General features: G+C 47.2%; 2 protein-coding genes and 1 long non-coding RNA gene across 6 annotated transcripts in view; 1 reads left to right on the top strand and 2 right to left on the bottom strand.

Moving 5' to 3' along the window:
* Positions 1–907: 907 nt before the first annotated feature.
* On the bottom strand, positions 908–3,788 carry ACTA1 (actin alpha 1, skeletal muscle). The gene is made up of 7 exons (XM_042960251.1): positions 3,679–3,788; positions 2,677–2,817; positions 2,236–2,560; positions 1,958–2,119; positions 1,670–1,861; positions 1,393–1,574; positions 908–1,309 (listed from the first exon to the last, which is right to left on the bottom strand). The coding sequence occupies exons 2-7, from the start codon at positions 2,803–2,805 to the stop codon at positions 1,166–1,168; spliced, it is 1,134 nt and encodes a 377-aa protein (XP_042816185.1). The 5' UTR covers positions 2,806–2,817; positions 3,679–3,788; the 3' UTR covers positions 908–1,165.
* On the top strand, positions 2,860–6,975 carry LOC122231791. The gene is made up of 3 exons (XR_006209028.1): positions 2,860–3,416; positions 4,946–5,096; positions 5,896–6,975. It is a non-coding gene; the product is annotated as an uncharacterized LOC122231791 (long non-coding RNA).
* Positions 6,976–8,572: 1,597 nt separating this feature from the next.
* Positions 8,573–17,069, bottom strand: part of NUP133 (nucleoporin 133) — a 55,413-nt gene continuing 46,916 nt past the window's right edge. For 3 of the 4 annotated variants that reach the window (XM_007085999.3, XM_042960621.1, XM_042960622.1), the window contains exons 24-26: positions 16,544–16,608; positions 15,193–15,281; positions 8,573–10,398 (exon numbers count right to left, since the gene is read on the bottom strand). In XM_007085999.3, the coding sequence (XP_007086061.1) occupies positions 10,262–10,398; positions 15,193–15,281; positions 16,544–16,608 (291 nt within the window). In that variant the 3' untranslated portion in view covers positions 8,573–10,261. Of the gene's footprint in view, positions 10,399–12,336; positions 12,410–15,192; positions 15,282–16,543; positions 16,609–17,069 lie in introns of all 4 variants that reach the window. The other variant, XM_042960620.1, reaches the window with a different exon arrangement.

The following is a 17,069-nucleotide window of genomic DNA, read 5'->3' as shown; positions in this document are numbered from 1 at the left end:
TATTACCTGCCTTGAGTCAAAATCGATTTTATTTAGGTACCACCGTCCTTGGTAATCTTGACTAGAAGCCATTAAGGTAGTTCTGTTTTTGTTTTAAAGAAGACGGCTGTGCTGTCCCATAGAAATTCCTACTCTGTTAGTATATTTCGTGCCTTTTGGAACATTGCGAGTGCTGGGAAGGAGGGCGGTCGTCTTCCTTCTTCCTTGTTTACTCCTCTTCACTACTCCCGCTCCACTGGCACCAGTGCCAGTGCCAGTCTCAGCTCCACTCGCCGCAGACCCCTCCTTGCTGGGCTGCCCTCCGTGCCCGGCCCAGCCCTGCACGCGCCGCCCTTTCTGGAAAGCGCACGTGTCCCTTACCTTCCTCCCACCTCTGGGCGGCGCTCCTCCCCAGCCCCCACCCTGGAAGAGGCACTTCCGTCGCCTTGGCACCAAGCAAAGGACTTCCCAGTCGGGAAGAGAAGTGACCGCCTTCCCTTGCAGATGAAAGCTGGTTCATTAAATGCAGCGCACCACTTTTTCAGTTAGATCTCCAGATGCAGTAGGGAAGGCCGATCCCTTAAGGTGGGACGGAAATGCGCTCTGAGGGGCGGCTCCCGGCGCCAGCACCGTGGACAGCGCCCGCCGCCGGCCGCTGGCCAGAGCCACCCGCCCGCCGGCGGCCACCCCAGAGCCCGCGGTGGGAGAGATGGCCTCGCCACCTACCAGAGGGGCGGGCCCGCCAGTGTTTGGGAACGGATCTGATCCAGAGGGGGAGACCGCGAGCAAGGGAAGACTTAACTAAGGCGTCGCAAGGAGCGCGCTCATTCCGAGTATTGTGAAAAGTCACGCAGGAAGGTGGGGGTCCCTCTTCCTCCCTTGCCCCCTGCGACTCCCCCCGCCCCGGCAAATAAACACAAGGAACAACTTTACGCAACAGACAGAATGGCTGAGTTTAATGCTTCAAGTTTTCCATTTCCTTCCACAGGGCTTTGTTTTAAAAATAACAAAATGAGGTAAATAAGTTAATGTATGTACACGTTATAAACATTGTGTCGGATTGCGGCTGCGGCAACTCAAGTTGTTAGAGACGGAGTTGCTGCGCGGTGACTCGAGGTCAGCCACCTGCAACCTGAGCAGATTTGTCGTCCTGAGGAGAATTCGCACGCTGTTGGTGGAATGGGGTCTAGAAGCATTTGCGGTGGACGATGGAGGGGCCAGCCTCGTCGTACTCCTGCTTGGTGATCCACATCTGCTGGAAGGTGGACAGCGAGGCCAGGATGGAGCCGCCGATCCACACCGAGTACTTGCGCTCAGGCGGGGCGATGATCTGTAAGACAGGGAGCGCGTCAGGCCGGCGAGGGCCGCACCCCGGGGCCCACCCGCGGGCAGGGGGCGCGGGCCGCCGCCAACCTTGATCTTCATGGTGCTGGGGGCCAGCGCCGTGATCTCCTTCTGCATGCGGTCAGCGATACCCGGGTACATGGTGGTGCCCCCCGACATGACGTTGTTGGCGTACAGGTCCTTCCTGATGTCGATGTCGCACTTCATGATGCTGTTGTAGGTGGTCTCGTGGATGCCCGCCGACTCCATGCCTGGGGGCCGCAGGGAGCAGCGTGAGCCGGCGGGTGCGAGCCGGGGACCGGGCGGGGCCCCGGGGCTCCCGGGGAGGCCGGCGAGCGGGACTCACCGATGAAGGAGGGCTGGAAGAGCGTCTCCGGGCAACGGAAGCGCTCGTTACCGATGGTGATGACCTGTCCGTCGGGCAGCTCGTAGCTCTTCTCCAGGGAGGAGGAGGAGGCGGCCGTCGCCATCTCGTTCTCGAAGTCCAGGGCCACGTAGCACAGCTTCTCCTTGATGTCGCGCACGATCTCGCGCTCAGCTGTGGGGGGGCAGGGGCAGGAGAGGCGCCCTCAGCGCAGGGCCCCGGGGCCCGCGCGCCACCCCGCCCGCCCGGGGAGCCCGGAGCGCCGCGCACCTGTGGTCACGAAGGAGTAGCCGCGCTCAGTGAGGATCTTCATCAGGTAGTCGGTGAGGTCGCGGCCGGCCAAGTCCAGGCGCATGATGGCGTGCGGCAGGGCGTAGCCCTCATAGATGGGCACGTTGTGGGTGACGCCGTCGCCGGAGTCGAGCACGATGCCTGCGCGGGGGGCGGGGCGGGGCACACGGCGGGGGTGAGCGCGCGCCCCCGAGGCCGGGCGCGGGCGCGCGCGGCGGGCGGGAGCGGGGGAGCGGGGCGGCCCCGCGCGCACTCACCGGTGGTACGGCCGGAGGCGTAGAGGGACAGCACGGCCTGGATGGCCACGTACATGGCGGGCACGTTGAAGGTCTCAAACATGATCTGGGTCATCTTCTCGCGGTTGGCCTTGGGGTTGAGGGGGGCCTCGGTGAGCAGGGTGGGGTGCTCCTCGGGGGCCACGCGGAGCTCGTTGTAGAAGGTGTGGTGCCAGATCTTCTCCATGTCGTCCCAGTTGGTGATGATGCCGTGCTCAATGGGGTACTTCAGGGTCAGGATGCCTCTCTTGCTCTGCGCCTCGTCGCCCACGTAGGAATCTTTCTGACCCATACCTACCATGACGCCCTGCGGAGCGGGGACACCACGCCCACGTTACGGCGACTCCCGCGACCGCGGCTGGCCTACCCGGGGGGTTGGGGGAGGACCCCCGCCCGGCTCCCTCCGCGGACGGGCAGCCTGACCTGGTGGCGAGGGCGGCCCACGATGGAAGGGAACACGGCCCTAGGGGCGTCGTCGCCGGCGAAGCCGGCTTTCACCAGGCCGGAGCCATTGTCGCACACGAGGGCGGTGGTCTCGTCTTCGTCACACATGGTGTCTGGTTTCTGTAAAGGACAAGAAGGCCGTGGAGACGCACGACGCGACAGCGCAGGAGTCCCCGACGGCCCGAGCGCCCTCCCTTCCCGGGGACCGACGGACGTCCCCAGCCCCGAGCCGCGCGCCGCCGGCCAGGGGAGCGGCCAAGGGCACCCTGGCGGGCTTCGCTCCCCGGGCTCAGGGCCGCGCTGCGGAGAATCTCGGAGAATTTCTCCACCCCGGGATCCCCGGCACAGTGTCCGCCCGGACACCTCTGCCTTCGCTGCAGGCTACCTGACGCAGGAGCCGGGCGCTGGCGCCCCAGGCCTCGGCGCCTCGGCGGCCTCGTCTGGGCGGTCGAGGCGGGCGATACCTGCTCGCCGGGCGAGCGTGGGGGCCGAAGGAGATGCCCGTGGGAAGGGCTTTGGTGCTCCGTCCAGAGAGGAGTGGCCCATTCCGGACCCCCACGACATTCCAACCTCAGAACAGAGGCACCGTTTCGCCTGATGGCGACCCCAGAGAATTGCGGCCCTTGCTGCTCTCGGGCTCCGGCCTTCCTCGGGAAGGCATTGCCCTTGGGACGACTAAAGCAAAACCTCTAATCCACCCGGCACATACGGAACGCCAGGTAAAGGAGCCCGAAGGGGCTGGGGATAAATTTGGAGATGTTTCCCAAAGCTGATGGCCTCGGCCCTCCTCTATAAAGCGCGTGTGGCTCTGAGGACCCAGCCACGGGGTGGGCGGGCAGAAAGCAGGCCTTGGGGCTGATCGGGTGAGTCGGTTGGGTTCTACCCGGAGTTCTCCAGGCTTCCCTCGGTGGTCCCCTGTCACCTTGACCCCCTGTCCTGTTGTTCTCCTGTCCCCGGCCCCCTCCCCCACTCCCGCCCTACCTGGGCGGGTGGCTACACCTGCTGCTCTCCGGCTCGGGCCCTGGTCGCCGCGGGAGGGAAGCGAGGCTTCTCTCGGCGCTGTCCGCTGCGGTGGCCGCTGGTCCTCGCGCTCAGGTTTTATATAGCCCGCGGGCGCTCCCCCCCGCGCCGCCCCGCAGGAATGTCGCTCCCCTTCTCGAGCCATATTTGGGTGTTGGGCACTGGAGCCCCGTCCCCCAGCCGGCTCGCGGCCTGGGTCCCCGCCCGGGTCCCCTGCGCTGACCAAAGAAGGAGCGGCCTGGCCCGAGCCCAGGTAACGCGGGCCGGGCCGTATATGGAGTGTCTCCCCGGCCGGTCGGCCCCTCCCGACCCGGCCCAGTTGCCCGCCCGAGGGGATGGGGTGGGGCGAGGGTCACCGCGAGCGCCAGTGGGTGCGCGTGTGCGCCTGCGCTCCCGGAGCTGCACCTGTCCGCAAGGCCTCCCCACCCTGTCCGCTCTGCTCGCACAGGGCGCTCCGGAGGGTGCCTCCCACATTTCATCCCTTCTTTGGGTTTACTCAGACCCTCAGAGCCCCACGTGCGGCTACAGGGAGGAGGGAGCCGTGTCCCAGTGGTGGGACAAGAGAGGATGGGAGAAGCGGTCACAGGAAGGGAAGGAAGGCGTCCCAGGAAGGGAAGGAAGGCGACCCCCGCTCCCCGGTGAACTTGGCCTCTCCCTTCCCACCCCTGAGCTCCCCGATTCGGAGGGCTGACCCGCCCCCACCGCGGAGAGGGCCACCGGCGGCGGGAGGGCGCGCAGCTGTCGCGGGCCAGACAGCTGGCGGCGGGAGGAGAGGGCAGAGAGGCAGGGAGGAGGAGGAGGAGGAGGAGGAGGGCTCCCGGGGACAGGCCCGGGCGGCGGCCCTGGCCGCGCCAGGCACAACGCCAGGGCAGCCGGAGCTGTTCCTCTCAGTGACACGCAGCGCACTCGGGTGTTCGTGAAGGGAGTGAATTTGGTGGTGCTGGTGGTGGGTGTTCTCTTCCTCCCGGACTGAACCTGCCCCAGGTTGGGTGGGCTGGGCTGAGCCCCCAAACCCCCACCTCCCTGGTGGGACTAAGAGTGTCCCGGTCCTGGGGCTGAAAGGCAGGGGTCACAACTCCCCACCCGGTGGTGGAATGGGCGAAGCGCCCTTACTAAATGAGACCTTGCTCGACCTTCCTCCCAGTAAAGAGGACAAGGACATTGCACTCTAGGATGGGTAGCAATTTTTCCTTCTGCAAAGGCTGAACAAACTCATCTTTCTATTTAGAGGGTGCAGCCTTGCCAAGGCCAGGCCGCTTCCCAGTCCACCTTGGAGCAACTCACCCTCTACCAGAGCCTGCTGAAGCGGTTCTATTTATACCACTGATACATGGGGATATGCCTTTCAGATTTTCTAGAAGGATTTGGATCTACTTATGGTAAGGTGGAGCGAGGGTCAGAAGAGGTTATCCAGTCGGTGCCGGACTCGCATTTTCGGCAGGGGTGGGGGTGGGGGTGGGGGTGGGGGTTGGGGAACAAGCGCAGTCCTAACCCTGCCATCGAAGGCAGAAGGAGAGACGGTTTTCTGTGATGAACTCAGTGACATGCTTGGAGCGGGTACATCGGTGCTGTGGTGCCAGCGCGAATGGAACCATTCATTTTTCTGATGGGCTTAAGTGTTCCCAAAATAGTTGCAGTTCGCATTTGGTCGTGGAGCTGGGCAAGGGGGACAGGTGTGGATTCCCCGGAGGACGGATATAAAGGCACATGTAACCCTCCCCGGTAGCCCACATCATGGCAGCTCTTCCTAAACCATCAAAGTCCATTAAAAAATGAAGTTTGTTTAGCAGGGGGCCTATGTCGGGAGTATGAAGAGTCAGCTAAAAGCTGCTGTAGTTTCTTTCACATGTGGCTTTTTCAGTTGTTGCAGAGAACGAGTGAGTAACAGACAGAGCTACGTGTCCTTTTTAATACCTTCTGTCCTGCTGTCAGTGGGTAGTGAAGATGCTAGGAAGGAAACAAACAAAAAGACGCCCCCCCCCCAAAAAAAAAAAACAAAACAAAAATCCGAAAAAACCCTGCAAATGCACTGTATGCACAATTTTGAGGGGTAAAGCTTAAATTCTGGCCTGAAAGTAGCAAGGATACCTAAGAATTTGTTGCCTTTTTAAAAAGGGGAACTGGGCTGCCAGTATCTTCCAAACCTCTTGCTCAGTGTGCTTCCTCTCTCTCCTACAGCAAGCTTTTGAGCCCGGAGTCTATCGGTGTCAAAGACACGTGAAAAGCTATGAAGAAAACCCAAGGGAAGGAAACCTCGGGAGCTGGGGCCCGAGAACACAGGGCCGGACATCTGCTCTCCGTCCACGGTTGGGGCTGTTTAAATGGTCTCTTGACGGGTCACCACGGGGCCACCCAATCCCATCCTGGTCTTGTTGAGTTCTCATTGGCCTAGGGAATAGACCTGACGGGTGAGTGGAAAGGCCACCTCCATACATGTACGGTTTGGGGGAACACAGCAGTGCTCTGCTCTCGCCTAGTAAGCGGGTGGCTGCCCGCGTAGCCTTTTGAGAACTATCGCCAAGTAAAGCTCAGCCACGGAGGGAATGCTTGACAGAGAGCGTCGGCTTCTAAGTTTTCCCCGGCTCTTGACACTCTGACGGGGCCTTGGGCTGCCGCTCAGCTGTCTTCTCCAGAGCCCTGTCCCCTCAGTTCCTCACTCATCTGTGAGCCACCTTGCTGCGTCTCAGCCTCCCATTGTTATTTCCTGATTCAAATACGAATTCATAGAACGCTTTACGTGCTTTCACATGGTTCCCTTGGATGCTCGTAACTATTCTGAGGGAAATAAGACCCGTACTAGTCATGCCATTCAATGTTAAAACTCAGTTAAAACTCAGAAAAGTAAGGCTCGGTGAGTCAGACCACAGGGCCCCCGGGGTCCCACAGCTGGGGCTTGGGCGACTCCCCCTCCCACCAGGAGCACTTTTCTCCCTTCCTTCAATCCTCCCCAAAACTTGGTTTCCTTCTGGAAATATAAAAGATCCTCAAGGGATCTTTTCCAACAGGAGCCAAGGACATCCAGAAATGAAGTCACGGCTTCTGCCCTGGAAGTGACGGCTTCCGTCACCTCTCGTTCTGCCCCCACTACCTCCTAATATCTGGCATAAGAACCTGGTGAAAAATCTGCACTTGGCATTTCTGGGTATGCCCCTCACCCCTTCTGAATGGCTCTGTGGCCTTGGGCAGGTCATTTCAAGAAAGACTCTGTATTCTCAACTGAGGGTACTACCTACTCCTTAAGACTGACTTGGACAGAAGTGCCTGGGACAGAAGTGCTCAATAAATAGTACAATATCTTTCTTCTGAGTGTCTGAAGGAGGTGGGGGGGGTGGTGGGTAGGTGAGCAAAGGACATTCAAAATGATTATAACTGTTCACTAAACATGTATAAGCATCATCACAAACTGAGCAGGAAAAGTCATGTAATTTTAAAGGAACTTGGAGCGCACAGAGATTTTTGTAGAAAGATTTATTCTATTATTTAAAATGGCAAAAAAAAAAAAAAAAAAAAAAAAAAAACCAACCCAAACCCAAACCATGAACTCAAATGTTAAGATCATTAAGAAGGGAGAACTGTTAAATAAACCATGGCATAGCCATGTGGTAAAGCGTCAGGCACTCATTAGAAAATTGTATCTTGAAAAATCATGCATTCTCAAAGGGGGGAAACTGTTTCTTGGGGGGGGGGGTGAAAAAAACTTAGATATTACAATGATTTGTGGCCTCCAAAGGCATAGTACATTATGTGTGTGTGTGTATGTCTGTCTATCTATCTATCTATCTGCAGTATTAAATTTTCATGGAGGGATGGGGGTGGAGTGATTAGGGCAAAAGTGTCTAAAAAGATCCCTTAGGGATGCCAATGGGAAAAAGGTTGGGAAACATTGGATTAAGGATATATGGAGATGCTCATAATATACATTGGGTTATAAAGTATGGACAGTCCCACATAGTCTAAGATACCTTTTTTTTTTTTAAGTTTATTTAAGTAATCTCTACACCCAACATGGAGCTCGAACTCATGACGCCGAGATCCAGAGATGCACGCTCTTCCAACAGAGCCAGCCAGGTGCCTCTAAAATGCATTCTAAGCTGGTAACTGAAATGATTTCTGGCTGGTGGTATTATGGGGGTTTATGTTCTTCCACATACTTTAAAAAAAAAATAGGTTTTACATTTTCTACAGCTTTTCATAATTTTAGAATTACACAAAATTATTTTTTAAAATTGCATTTTTGTATTTAATGAGTGGATTTTACATAGGAGTACGTAAAACTACTTTCTCTTCAGGCATTCTCCAATAAAAGGTCCAGGGATAAAAAGGTGGGACTACCTTTTTCTGTAGTTATCAGCCTCAAGATGTACAAGTGTGATGGATCACAAGAGATCAAGGGGGAGCCTGACGACATTGTGACGTGGCTTTCCGTCTGTTCCCGCTACTAGAGAGAGCAATCCACCTCGAAGGGGAAATGTGCCGTGTGCCCTTTGCGTGGGCCTCGTGCGCTTGGCGGGTGACAGACTTCAGCATTTTGATTCGGACCCCGAAGTCAAAGAAAGAATCCGATTTCGAGGGCTTCTTCAAAAACAAAATCCCTGTGACAGAGGGTGTCTGTAGCCTTTTACTTCGCTAAGGGTTTCAGCAAGTCCCTTACGTGTATCTCAGGTTCTACCTTCACCCTTGATACATTCACAAAGTCTTAAAACGAAACATACCAGAGCACGAAGCTGGCTGCTATCAAAAACTGCGTTGCTTCATGTAATTGAGGCTGCAAACTGTGACTTTCAGAAGAGCAAAGACAGGAGTGAAAAAAACCCCTTCCCAAGGCAGTAATGTTCTCTTTCCTTAGAAAACATGCTCACCTTTATAATGTGCCTTTATTACTCAATTTATACAAAGATCAGTAATTCTTTGATAAAGACTACACTGTGAAACAACTTTTTAAAATTTAGAAAAGTTACTTAAAACCTTCGACCTTAATTTTATTAATTTTAAAAAACCCAACCATTTTGGTGCCAGGCTAAGAGACAGAGCTAGAAGAGTGAGGCTTCTCCTCCCTCAACATAAGACAACTATGCATTACACCGTGAGAGCAGCAATTTGACATCAGGCAATCAATGGGGCCAGGGTCACCGTCAGACTGGCTTTCCTGTCACATTAGGGATACTTAGATTTGTGGTAGCATGTGAAGGGGGCACCATCTTGTGTTCCCAGAGCACACGAGTATCTAAAAAGGATCATACGGGCAAGAACTGTTAATGTCTATGTAAAAGCAAAGCCTCGGCTTAGAACACAAGAGTTCAACCATCTCTTCCCTGCCACCTGACAAGTTCTTCCGACCTTCCCTTAGCACCGCACCCTTCCATATACTCCTAACCGGGACCCTCATGCTGTCCCAGCACACAAGCTGCAAACAGAAAAAGACAAGACTGGTAGTGTCTTTCCTCTGGTTATTAATGTAACGAGCTCCATTAACCTGTTCTTGCCAACATGTTCAAAGGCTGGATTTGAAGCCTAGAGGGGAAGAGGGCACGGGAAGAGAGGCACGGTGGCCGCACTTTGTGAAACCAGGCACCGGACTCTTTACCATATTTAACTTCTGACCTTTTCAGCTGTTGGAGCGAGCTGTTTAGTGAGCATTCAACTGGGCCAGAATCTGAATATGCCAGCAACACCCTGTGCAACCTCTAGTCTTTATTTAAAGCTGAGAAAAACTGAGTAATGACACTAGTCAGAACAATGAAGCTCTGAGAGCCACTACTTTTCAGTAAATCAGATGCCGTGTTAAGAAAACCCATAACGGCTTCTAGCGTAACACATGCTCTATGTTAGCCAGACTGTGGCAAAGCAGGAATTCAGTGTAAATCACTTTGAAAATACAGCTTGAATCCCCATACTGAAAGGCCATAACTAACTTTAATACTACAAATTTACCATATGGTAACTTGCAGGCAGGTTACCACTTAAGTGTTTTACTCACTACTCTAATACTCTATTTACATGGAAATGTATAGTATTTTCCCAGTGAATTAAGCAGTTCTCAAACTCACAGGAATTATGCCCACTTGTTTTGTCTTTCGGTCCTACAGCAAGTCACCAAATCTGACATCTGTCTTCCTGGACATTTCGCAGCAGCCCTAACCCAAACGGATACCAGACTCCCAATTCTCCTCAGTGCACAGTCTCCAGAGCGACAGCAATCTCAGAGACAATCAGTGCAATCCTGTCATGTTCAGAGTTATAGGGACTGAGGCCTAGAAGTGCTTTGTGCAAATAGCCACAACTAGAACAAGAACTCCAGAGCCCTTGATGGAATGAGAAGGGTAGCCAGCAGGGAAATAACAGGTGATGAATCGATGGCAAAAGGAGAAAAGATCTTGTAACTAAAAAACAAAAAACTACAGTCACACGGCCGTTTCCAAATAAAGTACAAAAAATTCAGTAATTCATGTTATAAAACTGTACAAACTTTTAGATATTTAAGGTCTAAGATTTTTCTAAGGACGAGCCTGTACAAATTGTTAGCAGCAGTGACCATTTTCAGAAGTTACACTTGTCCGCGGACATAATATTCATAGTTCGCTTTCAAAACAAACTCAAAGTAAGGATTAGACTTGAGGCTCCCAAGCTGGTCTGCCTGTAGGAGGTCTTTCACCTCTGGCAGGTATTCACTGAGCTGAATGCCTATAAACACAAACACAGAAAGTCCTTTTTTACTTTGATAAAACTCTCAAATGAATTAAGATGATTGATGATAACAGCATCTGTGCTTCTATTTAAAATATAATGTCACTCCACTATTGGGAAATACTCTGTTCTAAATTCCTTCCACGGTCAAACACACTTGCAGATCTAACAACACGATATGCTTTACTTAGAAGAGGTTGCTTGAGTGTTTTTTTCCCCCTAGTGGTCAAAACAGCCAATCTAATTAAAGTCTTTAATAAGACCTGAAATATTTTCATTTTTCTCTACAGTTTAAGTCATTTATTTCTTCAACGTGGGAGTTTTTAACTAACAATCACCTGAGAACAAATATTTCAAACAATTATATATTCCAACAATTATGTATTCAGGTATTTCAAGTATCTTATAATTACATATTCCAATATTTTGACAGTTATATATATTAAATATGTATCCAATTATATGTATAGGGAAATAATTCAGTAAATGCAATGTCATGAAAGCTAGCTACAGTCTCTCAAAATATATATTATAGTTAAAAGTGAGACAGGTGAAGAACCATTTCATTAGTCCTCTAAAAGCCAGAAAGCCAATGAGCACTGATGAGACAGAACTGCTGAAATCAAGATCTGTGTAGTTACAAAAAGGCATGTACAGTTTTCTCGCCTGATAAAGAAAACTGGAAAAAAAATTTTCATATAAGACAGTATTTTATAATCCGTTACATTAGCATAAGGGTCTCAAAATCAAAGGCCCTCAAAGTGCCTAGCACCGTTTTTGGTACTTAATTGTAATATAATAAAAATCTGGTTAATGAATGTTATGAGGCTAAATTCAAAATATTTATACATCATTTATTATAATTAAAATACTTTCAATAAAGACTTTTTATCTGTAAAACAGTATTAAACTTGTGAAAATACATTAGTTTCTAAAAGATCAATTCTCTAAAAAAATGTAACATCTTATTTGGCTTCTATTTTTACGGGGCACGCCCTCTGTTTAGAACTAATATTTGGTGGGTTTCTTTTCGTTTCAGCTGGGGCCAAAAACTCCGGCAGGTGGTTATGAGGAAGGTGGCCTCGGGGACGTTGGTAAACTTAGAGCCAATGCCTCATCCAAAGGGGGCAGTGCTCATCAGATCCAGTTTACTGTTGCCAGATAAATAGATCAGTTCAGTTTAGGCAAATAGTTTGATTCTTAAGAGAATTAAGAAAATAAGACTTTTGTGGGGCGCCTGGGTGGCTCAGTCGGTTGAGTGTCCGACTTCGGCTCAGGTCATGATCTCACAGCTCGTGAGTTCGAGCCCCACGTCAGGCTCTGTCCTGACAGCTCAGAGCCTGGAGGCGGCTTCGGATTCTGTGTCTCCCTCTCTCTCTCTGCCCCTCCCCCGCTCATGCTCTGTCTCTCTGTCAAAAAAAACAAACATTAAAAAAAATTAAAAAAAGAAAAGAAAAGAAGACTTTTGTAAGAACTCTTCTCAACTATTAAATACTGGTGACTAATTAGAAAAAAATTTAAACTCCATATATAATGATACGTGCATTTTATTTTGTGTGGATAATGTACTTCAATAATATATAAAAACAAACTGAAAAGCTCTGTATGGGTAAGTTAAATATATCTGTAGGATGAATACATTTCCACAAGCTGAAGTAATTGTTGGCTGTCAGAGCTTATGAAATATGAGGCTACCTATAACTCTCTATCTTCAGGATCTGTCTTTAAAAATATTTACCATTGTATATAGTAACTATATTATTAAAAAGGTTCTAAAAATAAATGTCTTTGGCTTCTTGTTATATATAATAAATACATATACCTTTAATTTGTACATGTATGTATGTATGTAAATGTGTCTGAATGTATTATATATATATGTATTATATATATTTATATATACTTATATATATTTCTATAATATAATATTTGTACTTGTTTTTCTCCTTTGGTCACAATGTAATAATTCTTCACAACTTTACATTCCTGTTGTCCTTATGAGTAAGATCTAAGAATAACAAAAACAGCAAAGTCACCTTTAAAGAGCACCACTTATTTACCCACAATTCAATTCTGTGGCACTTTTTTTTTTTACCTTTTTTTTGAGAGAGAGAGAGAGAGAAAGAGACAGCTTGAGCGAGGGAGGGACAGAGAGAGGGAGGGAGAGAGAGAGAGAACCCAAGCAGGCTCCATGCTACCAGCTGCAGAGCCCAGAATGGGGCTTGAACCCACGAACTGCGAGATCATGACCTGAGCCAAAACCAAGAGTCAGATGCTCAACCGATGGCCACCCAGGTGCCCCTCTGTGGCACTTTTAGAAGAACAAATTTCATGGACAGCATTGGATTTGGGTCCAAATGGTTTCCAACTCTTCAACTCTTCAACCATACATAGAAGTCAGCCATATCATTTCTTCATTTCCAAATACAGAAAAGAGAAAGCCTTTTGGTGTGTTTTAGCTCTTTTGGAATTTCAAGCATTTCAAATACTTTCAAGCAAAAAAATAGGTTCTTTTGCTAGATTCCTTCCTTATTTCATTTTTAGTTTTTATTTATTTTGTGACAATGTAAAGACTTAATTAACCTTTGTATTACTTGCTCATTTTTGAAAATGAAGGTACTATTAAATCTGTCAATATGGAACAATCAAGTATTCCTTTTTCATGAAGAAAAGTTCAAATCATTTCTGAGCAAGTTCCAAGTGATCTAGTCACAGAATTACATTTTCTTTGGATCACTTATAAAAGGAGACTAAAAATCTGAAAACTAATGCTAGGAGACCCATACAGATGGGCTATAAAAAAAAAAAAACAAAAAAACCCCAAAAAAACACCTTCTGAAACACAAACACTGAGAGTTTGCTTCTCTTTAACCTCAGAATACTGGTTGGTGTGGTTAATTCCATAGAACTTTTCTAAGGGTCCTCCTTCATTTCACTTGGTTAAGCCAGTGATTTTTTAAAATAGAGGACTGTAAGGGCGCCTGGGTGGTTCAGTCAGTTAAGCGACTGACTTCGGCTCGGGTCATGATCTCACAGTTTGTGAGTTTGAGCCCCACGTCAGGTTCTGTGCTGACAGCTCGGAGCCTGGAGCCTGCTTCGGATTCGGTGTCTCCCTCTCTCTCTGTCCCTCCCCTGCTCACGCTCTGTCTCTCTCAAAAATAAATAAACGTTAAAAAAAAATTAAAACACAGGACTGCGGAATACAATCTATCGCAGAGGAGTTGGGGCTATGAGTCCTATGAATCTGCAAAATACTTCCAGGCATTCAAAGGACAAATGTCTATTGAGTGACTACTATGTATCAGGGACTGGATTTGGCATGTTTTCGTAGATTAAATAATGTATCTTGCATATGTATATATAGAAACCTTTCAAATGTGTGTAAATGTCAGTATGATGGATAGAAGTCCCATCCATTTAGAAGGACTGCTGAATTTACAACTTTTTATCACTGTGTATTTTTTCCATTTGATATAAAAGAGAGTGTCCTTATATTTGAAAAGATTGGTGAACACTAAGTTAGCCTATTTTGCACATTGCCTGAATTTAGTAGCATACGTTTTGATAACAATTCTATAATACGAGTCACATAGGTATAAAATGTGCAAAATTGCTCATCTCTCCTAACATTCTCCATATATTAAGCTCCCAGTAATATAAAAAATGGTAAAAGTAAAAATACAGCTGATCCCTGAACAACACGGGTTTGAACTGCAAGGGTCCACTTACCTGCGAATTTTTTTTTTTTTTTTAATACAGTACAGTACTATGACTGTATTTTCTCTTTCTTATGATTTTCTTAAGAACGTTTTCATTTCTCTAAGCTTACTTTATGATAAGAATACAGTACATAACACACATATAAAATATGTGTTAACTGTGTTACTGGTAAGGCTTCTGGTCAATAGCAGACCATCAGCAGTTAGGTTTTTAGGGAGTCAAATGTTATATGTAGATTTTCAACTGTGCTGGGGATCAGTGCCCCTCATCCACACACTGTTCAAGGGTCAACTGCATCCTCTAATTCATATACCTCCCTAAGAACAGCATTTTGTCCATAAAAGCTTCTTTACCTAATTTGTGTCTCAATCAGCAAATGGAATTTTGCTCACTGCTTTAGTATGGGAGCATGTGCAGAACACATTCCCTTCTTGTTTCTTTTTATTTTGTTCCTAAAATGAATTTTAGAGTATTAACATCCAAAATGGATTTGAAAAAGCATTTGTAATTTATTCTTAAGCATAGTATGGTCAGTTATATAACAAAAAGTTACATCTCATTTATCATATACATTTTTGGTATCACAACCAACACTTGAATCTATTCCTTGTCCAATCAGCATGGAGACTTTGCCCACTGGAGTCCCCCAGGATCCATGTGGATGGAGACTTCACCTTGACACATGCTCCCCCAATTGGAGAGGAAAGAAAAAAACCCTTCATTTTAATATTTGTGTATTTTTGAGAGAGAGCGCGTGAGCAGGGGAGGGGCAGGGAGAGAGGGAGACACAGAATTCAAAGCAGGCTCCAGGCTCTGAGCCGTCAGCACAGAGTCTGACGCGGGGCTTGAACTCATGAGCCGTGAGATCATGACCTGAGGAGAGGTCGGACGCTTAACTGACTGAGCCACTCAGGCACCCCAACCCTTCCTTCATTTTAAACAAATCGAATTCTGAGTACGGTACTGTTTAATCTTAAACTGCCCTTGCATTGACACCTTGGCAAATCCCATTCTCAGATTTCTAAAACTGAGGAGCGACACCAGAATTTCTAGTGTCAACAAACTACTTACCATCTTTTAAAAGTTTCTGTAAGATTTTCACAAATATACTGCCTTTAGATACTTCAATTGGATCATCCTTACCATCTGAACTGGACCAGCTAGAAAACAAAAGTGCAATGGGAAGAAAATGAAATCGTGAACATATCTGAAATAAAGGACTTCTGTTTGCTACCATAGTCTTGTTCTAATGGTTGTGCTGGGGAGGGGTTGGGGGGTCAGGTGGAGAATCTTAAGTTTTTGTGATACTGTTTCAAATTATTAAAATAAGGGAGCTTTAAATGTTGAACACACTTATCGAGTCTTTATAGTAGATACAAGATGTTACACTCAAGTAGCTACCTGCCCAACGTAACCATACCTATGTGATGTCAAAACCAAGTAGTGAGGTATCTGTTCCCAAAAAACGCTATAAATATATAACAAATCTAGTAAGGACTCCAAAGTATGATCTTTGGAGCACAATAGTTACAGTATATTGTAACAGATTCTGCTTTTCATAAAAGTAAAAGGGTAACTGGTGTCTAATACAATGTAAGTTTTATCTAGATGAGATTATCTACCGCTGAAATACACACACACAGAGCCACTACTCTGTATCATCAATGGATATATCCCACGATACCTTTAAGTTTTTAAACATAAAGCCGTGGAAAGAATTCCAGCCAAATGATGGCATACTTTTTTTTAGATTAGGAAGGAGAATCAAGTGGCAGAGCTAGATGCTTCAGAGCGTGACCTCCAAGACCAAGCAGAACAATGTGAACCATTTGGGAGTGATCAGAGGAAGAAATGCTTTCGTAAAAATAGTTCTGTAATTTCTCAGCACGATATAAAAAGGAAAGTTGTGGGCAGGGAAGGACGTTAACACTCAAGTCACGTTCTCTTTAAAATTCTTTTTCCCCGAAGCAATTTGATTCTCAGTCTTTCACAGCCACCACCTTTCTTTGCCACCATTTCCAGCAGAAATCTCCCCCCTTAAGAAGGAGATAATGTGAGAGGTCTCAATAACTTACAAGACAGTACTGACACTCTAATAAACTTTTTATTTAAAACAACAGCAGCTTGTTTGGCAGAATTGGCCCAACTTGTGTGAAAATCAGGAACACAGGCATTTCTGTGCAAACTGACAGTCTAAATTTTAAAATCGAAAGTAGAGACGTATTAACCTAGTGGTCCTAAGTCCTTAAACTCTCCCTTAATTATTGAATGAAAAATTTAGATTACTAATGCAACATTACAATTTTCATAGTATATGTTATAAAACAATTAGGCTACAAGACCGTTTGATGTATGGTATCATAATCTTCCTAAAGGATCCTTTCCCAAAACCGTACCTTAGATTCATGCTATGAGAACTTACTTATCTCTCTGAAGAGCTTTGCAAAGGATTTCCAGTTTTAGATCATTTATATTTACATCTTCCTCCTTTATGGTGAAACAAAAAAATTCTCATTAAGTCCTGATTTTAAGAAATACATGCTTACATTTGAGTTGTATCAGTTTCTAATTCTACATAAATATTGTTTTACTTTTGATTCATAATTAAAAAAAATTTCCTTTTAAGACATTAATACGCAGAAGAGTAAGCCAATTAATAACTCTGTGTGAATCAGTTTCTGATTATTCTGTGATAATCTGATGTTATCAGGAACCCTGAAAAGGTTAAGATTTTAAACAAGGTAACATAAAAGCCAATGCATTACATTTTTTAAGTCTACCAAACTACTTTCAATTGCAAGGCCAATTCTTATCCTACAGAATTATCATCATAATCTTTTTTTTCCCCCCAAAGAAGGCTGAGAAACAGCTCCTCTTAGGGTGAATACTATGAAAAATATATTGATAAAGCAACGTATCAGAATGAAGAACTAATAATGACTTAATAA

Source organism: Panthera tigris, chromosome D2, assembly GCF_018350195.1.
Source record: "Panthera tigris isolate Pti1 chromosome D2, P.tigris_Pti1_mat1.1, whole genome shotgun sequence".
Classification (NCBI taxonomy): Eukaryota; Metazoa; Chordata; class Mammalia; order Carnivora; family Felidae; genus Panthera; species Panthera tigris.
The sequence above is the reverse complement of the archived record's forward strand: the minus strand, read 5'-3'. Positions and strand labels throughout refer to the sequence as shown.